At 46.9% G+C, this 6,000-nt stretch overlaps 1 protein-coding gene across 9 annotated transcripts in view; it reads right to left on the reverse strand.

Moving 5' to 3' along the window:
- Window positions 1-6,000, reverse strand: part of Wdfy4 (WDFY family member 4) — a 242,170-nt gene that overhangs the window by 199,364 nt on the left and 36,806 nt on the right. For all 9 annotated transcript variants that reach the window (XM_013508791.1, XM_013508792.1, XM_013508790.1 and 6 more), the window contains exons 9-11: window positions 5,016-5,468; window positions 2,385-2,489; window positions 684-874 (exon numbers count right to left, since the gene is read on the reverse strand). In XM_013508791.1, coding sequence (XP_013364245.1) covers window positions 684-874; window positions 2,385-2,489; window positions 5,016-5,468 — 749 coding nt within the window. The remainder of the gene's footprint in view (window positions 1-683; window positions 875-2,384; window positions 2,490-5,015; window positions 5,469-6,000) is intronic.

The following is a 6,000-nucleotide window of genomic DNA, read 5'->3' on the forward strand; positions in this document are numbered from 1 at the left end:
GGACTGATATTATTATATTTAATGACTAGTAGCAATGTCACAGAACCTTACTTCTTCCTGTCCTCCAAAGATGACAACCCAGACCTCTTGTCCCTTTGTCCTCACTACTCCCACTTCCTGGATGACCCTTTGCTTCCTTCTCCAGTTCACACTTTCTCCTGAGCTTTCCCAGGCCAGGAAGGCAGTGTGGGTCCCTCCTGCTTCTTTCCTCCCATGACGACCTGTACCCCATGCCTAACCAGGACATTTGCAACACTGATTCTCAGTCCACTTCCATAGCTGGCAGTGCTGCTGGAAGCACTTGCCCAGCCAGAGACTCCATTTCCAGCCCGTTTGCACCCAATGGAGTCCTCCCCAAAGTTACACCAAGAGAAAATGGGATAGAAGCTAACACATGCCCATTGTGTGCCATTTCCATGTCTGCTGGCAGAACTGGATGCCCAGGTGACTGCTATCCCTGAATGGCAGCCCCAGTTGTCGATGAATTCTGCATACGAAAGAAGTGTGTAATGTTCTCTGCAACTGAGGACAGGAGGGCTATTTGTTATAGCAGCTAGTTCTACCTAATACAAGGTACTACCTAGCAAACACACTGGGCCCTGAAAGGACCAATGCCTGGGCACATGGGAGTCACCTAGCACATACCCTTGTGAGAGATAGACACAAATAGGATGGGAAATTACCTGCAGGAGATCCAGTTTCAGTTGCAGCTCGCCCTGTGTGGAGGAGCACAGCGCGCCCACGATGATGCTCGCGTACTCCTCAGCATTGATGACTGAGAGCTGCTCCAGGATGCTGAGCGAGGCCTCACGGTAGCACTCGTCATCCAGGAAGATCTTGATGAAGGGCACCATGCCATGGTCCTTCAGGACCACTGGGGACAGATGGAGAGGAGGGGCTTGAGTGAGGGGGTTTTCGATAGCAAAGACAACTTTTCCTGACAGCTTTCACATTTGTTTGACCACATTTTTAAGTTTTGTTTTTGCCCTTTGGTAGTGTAGGGTTTTTTTTTTTTTAACTTATTTTTCCCAAATTATATCTGTTTCAGATGACATTAGAAAAAGGAAAAGAGAAAATGTGAAGCTGACAATTAAATGGAAATCTTTCTTTACAAGTGAGAATTCTATTTTTTAAAAATTCTTTGACCCATATCTCCTCATAGGAGATGAGTTTGGGAGATATATTGTACAAGATGATGTCTGCCATTAACAAAGTATTGTGATCTTATAGGGAAAAAAGAGAAAGGAAAAATCCCTTTCTTTTTAAAAACCTAAGTAAAACACACTTTAACCAGGCTCTCTTCCTGTATTACTGTGTAATTTCTCATCCAGAGCCAATGACAATTCTCTTTGCTGTCTGCCAAAATGCTTAAAGAAAGCAAACCAGAGTTTAAGAACATATTTAATTCTTTGGTAGTTCCTTGGGGAGAAAATTAAAGAAATCCAGTTGGTGTTTTGCTTTTGCTCAAAAGTCATCTTAAACATGTCCTCCCCAGGACTGATATTTGAAGTAACCCTCATGGAATAAAACTTAGGAATTAATGTGACTGAGAAGCTTCACGTGGATTTGAGCCCCTCAAATCCATTAGGCAGGACTGTTCCATGTATGGGCTGGGTACCCCCACATGGAAGTCAGTTGTTCCAGAGTGGATTCCTGAGCTCTAGCTTGATCTATACTAACTCAATGTCTGGGAGCAAGCCTGGGAATATGAATTTAACCAGCACCTCCTGGGAATATTTTGGAATTTCATGTTAAGAGATTTTTTCCTCTGCTATAACTAAGTAAATTTTTTACATTCAATATAGATGATCTGTGAAGATCTCAGATGAAGATGAAAAATCACCAAGCCTATGGATGCGACTGTTGGTGAACCTGCTTCACATTATATATGTGCACATTTGAAACCATATTTTTGAAAACCTGGAAACTACATGATCTCAGCAAGCTAACAAATTTCAGGATGGGTAAAGTTGCTGAATTCACCCTGGACAAGAAAGGTATAAAATTATGTTTCTTAAAAAGGAACTAATTTTCTTTGCCTGGGCTTTACTCTTAAGATATTTAAAAAAAAAAAAAAGTAATGGATTTTAATTGAAAGGGGAGGGGAGTCCGTGCTCTCATTAATTGAGAAATTGTCAGATTAAGCACAATCTTGGTTCATCAACCTAGTTTTACAACCTCAGGAGTAAAAAGTGTTAACCAAGGTGTCTACCAACTTATTGATGATCGCCGAACATCACCCAACCAAGGGACACTAGCCACAGCCATAAAACTGGTTATTCCTTAAATAAATCAGTTGAATGTAAGTAACCAGCACATAGATAACCAGGAAATAGTCAATGTTTTACTACAGGGTGGCAAGGAGAAGCTGGCACTATCCTTACCGGCATTCCGAACCGAGCCTTTCAGAAGTACAACTACAGTTCTCAGCATCACGCCGGTAAGTTCTCTTTCTGGATCCTGGATGCCAGGACTAGGCTCTTTGCTTCCTAACACATTAAAAAATCAACCAAAAAAATTTTTTAAGAATACATGACATGAACTGCATTGGTTTTCTGCTCTCTTAAGGAGATGTGAACACAATACTTCTGTTAGAAGTGAGTGGGCACCCCAGTTCCTAAGATCCTAAGATAGAACCCAACCCCCCCAACAATTCTCCAATTTGAGCCCCTGGAAAGCTTATGCATGCCCCATCCCCAGAGTTTCTGAGTTAGTGGGTACCGGATGCGTTCTTAAAATCTATATTTCTAAGATGCCAGGTGAGGCTGACAAGATTGGTCCTGTGACCACACTTTGAGAAGCATGGTCACAGATGACACAGGGAGCCCTGATTCAAGCTACATTTGGCTACTTCAGTTTCCCATTCATACCTGGGAGGGTGGGAGCTAGGAGCTGTGGGTTAGCCCAAGAGAGTCTGGAATAAAACACAGCCCCACTAGATCCATGAGAACAAACCAGGTACCTTTGTTCACCACGCAATACCACTTCCAGAACAATCCCTGAGCAAACTGGAAACTCAATATGTATTTAGGGGATAAAGAAAGAATAAATAAATGAGCACAAGAATGACCAAGTACCTAAGGAAAAACAAGACACATTTCAAAGCACAAAGTACAACCAGATGCTTCATCCCATATAAAGTTCAAGCTCTCCGAGGGGTGGCCACAGGTCCAGAGTTGGCTTAGAAGCAAACTTGATGTCAGCCTGCTAAGAAGCAATACCAAGCTAGGGTAGCACAGAAACACTAAATGCAGACTTCTCAGTCAAACACCCAGGAAAGCAAAGGAAGTTGAATGTCAGTTTCACTCAGGATGGGATTTCAGCCACCAGGTTCGCTCTGGTTGGAATGTGTCCTTCAAATGTTCCTCTGCTAAAAACTTAATCCCTAAACTTACATATTAACGATATTTCGGGGTGGGGCTTATGGGACATAATTAGATAGGTTTAGGTGAGGTCATGAGTGTGGGTTCCCATAAAAGGACCAGGGTGGTATGCTTGTTACAAGCTGGCACCCTTGCTGTCTGTCTGTGTGATGCCCTCGGCTATGCTTTCATGCAGCAACAGGGTCACTACTAGAAGCAAGTCCCTTGATGTTAGACTCCCCACCCTCCAGCACCGGAGCCCAGAGAACTTCTACTTCTTGTAAATTGCCCAGTCTGAGGTGTTTCATTATGGCAACACAGGACAAGCCAAGCAATAAAAAGAACCACATAACAAAATACTGTCCAGGGCTTGGCCCTGAGGCCCAGACACAGACAGTGTCACCCTGTAAGCCCATCCTGTCCTCAGTCCTGACCCTGTCTGCAAACAGTCCTGAGAGGACATGGGTCCTTCCAGGCCTCCAAAAGCCACACAAGCTTCTCTTGGAGCATATACCACTGGCTCCCAAACAGCACCACAGACCACCTAGGATACTGCAACTGCCATGTGCCAAGCACAGCGCTGGGTCCTGTTCCTCACTGCAATGTACCCATCACCCTTGTACAGAGGAGCAAGCAGCCTCATAGAGGTGAAGCCATTTCACTAAGAGCCCGTGGCCTGTTAGTGACATGGCCATATTCCAGCCCAGGCTGTCCGGCCCCAGAATCTGCAGCACCTTTCCCTGCTGAGATACCCAGAGAAACAGACAGGCTGATGGCCTTGGTTTAGGTCCGAATTCTACGAGGTCAAGGGCTCCAGAGCCCCAGGTACTCCCAGCCAGTGCACTGGGGGAAGAAGAGGAGGAGAGGAACAAGAAGTGAGGAGGAGTATGTGGAGGAAGCTGAGGTCCTGCTCTCCCTCTTGCAGGCTGATTTCCCAGTGCTGCGGGGTAGATGGTGGAGGGAAAGCTGAGAGAAATGGGGAAGGAGGTTTGATACCATACTTCCTACGTGCAAATCCCTGCAGGTTGGGCTGCAGGTCAGAGAGAGTGTCCCCTGCAGGGTCCCCCATATGGGACATGGGGAGGCTGTAAAGGAGCCCAGCCTCTCACCACAGGGCCCCTCTATGAAGACAGAAGGACCCCAGTAGGACAGCAGAAGCTGCTGAGGCTGAAACTCCACAGTGTGGGGTGCGGGACAGGGCCAGGGGGCGCTCAGTGAGGACCAAGACTCAGAGGGCTATGCTGAAACATCAAGTCCCTAGGGCTGCTCTCCCAGCAGGAGACCATCAGGCCTACAACATAAGACCTATCCCAGCCACAGAAAGGCATTTAGGACTCCAAGCTTTCTAGGATCCTGTCCTTTTGCATTAATAAGGATCTGAAGGCCCTCACCATCTGCACCCAGACAAACCCCAGGGCCCATTTGAAGTTATGTCCACCCCTCTGACCTCCTCATGAGGAAGTCCAGAGGCTCCTCGTTCTTTAGGACCCCAAGCTTCCCAGGAGTCCCTTCTCTGACCTCATGATGCCCATGGCGTGAACTCACTGATCTTCTCTGTTCCATAGAGGGGTGGCCAGCTTGGCACACAGACCAGACCTGACCCTCAGTGCCCCAGCCCATTTACCCACCACTCCCAAGGCCCAAGAGTGGCACCTGACTTCCTCATGATCTTGGCCTGCTTCCGCAGCTGTGCCAGCAGCAGGCCCAGCAGCCCCGAGTCCCGGAAGATGTCGGTGAAGAGAGGTTCACTGCCAGTGATCTTAAGGATGCTCTTCAGGGCCACGAGGGTGCAGGACGACTGGGGGCTCTCTTTGATCAGATGCTGCACTTTGCGCAGGATCTCGTGGGGCACATAGCGCAGCCTGAATACCAGGGCCTCCAGCAGCTGGAAGAAGTGCACCTGTACCAGGGTCGGCTTTGAGGGTATGAGCTCCACAAACTGTGAGATGGGTTGCAGGGTCCACTCCAGCAGGAAGAAGTTCCGCGGGTTCCAGGCCCACATGGTCTTGATGGCCAAGAGGACTTGCGTGCAGAGGACGGAGTCACTGGCTTTGTGGAAGACATTCTGCAGGACCTGGAAGGCCTGGAGATTCTTAACGGTCACGCCTGAGGAAGAAAAAAGGGTCACAGTCATGCTGCAAGTTATTTCTCCTGCCTATAAGAGGTGACCAAAATATACAGTGAATGTTTACATTTTAAAAATGTGTTTCAATAAAAGACATGTTCCCATGAATCCCTCCCACAATACTCCCCCTCATTTCCAACACACTTATCCCATCATTTTGCCACTTTCTGAAGCAGTTCTGGAAGTCCTCTTTCCTGAGTGTCTTTATTACGTGTGATCAGAAATATGGTGAATGCTTTGGCTGAGCAGCATCCAACAGAAAGGCAGGCTCACGAAAACATGACAGTATGTCTTCATCCACCTTATTCACTGGACCTGGTGCTGGGTGATTCTGGCTCTTCCTCTAAGTCAAAATGACTAGGAAAGGTCAAGGTTTTGAATGGATTCAGGACATCAAGGGAGTCACAATAGTGCAACTAAAGCCACTTGAGATAAAGGACTTTTAGAATTACTTCAGAAAGCAGAAAGGATGAGAGGGTAAGTTTGTGCAAAGAAAGGAGCAGTATTTTGAAG

The sequence above is a fragment of the Chinchilla lanigera genome, unplaced genomic scaffold, assembly GCF_000276665.1.
Source record: "Chinchilla lanigera isolate Chin_1 unplaced genomic scaffold, ChiLan1.0 scaffold00155, whole genome shotgun sequence".
Classification (NCBI taxonomy): Eukaryota; Metazoa; Chordata; class Mammalia; order Rodentia; family Chinchillidae; genus Chinchilla; species Chinchilla lanigera.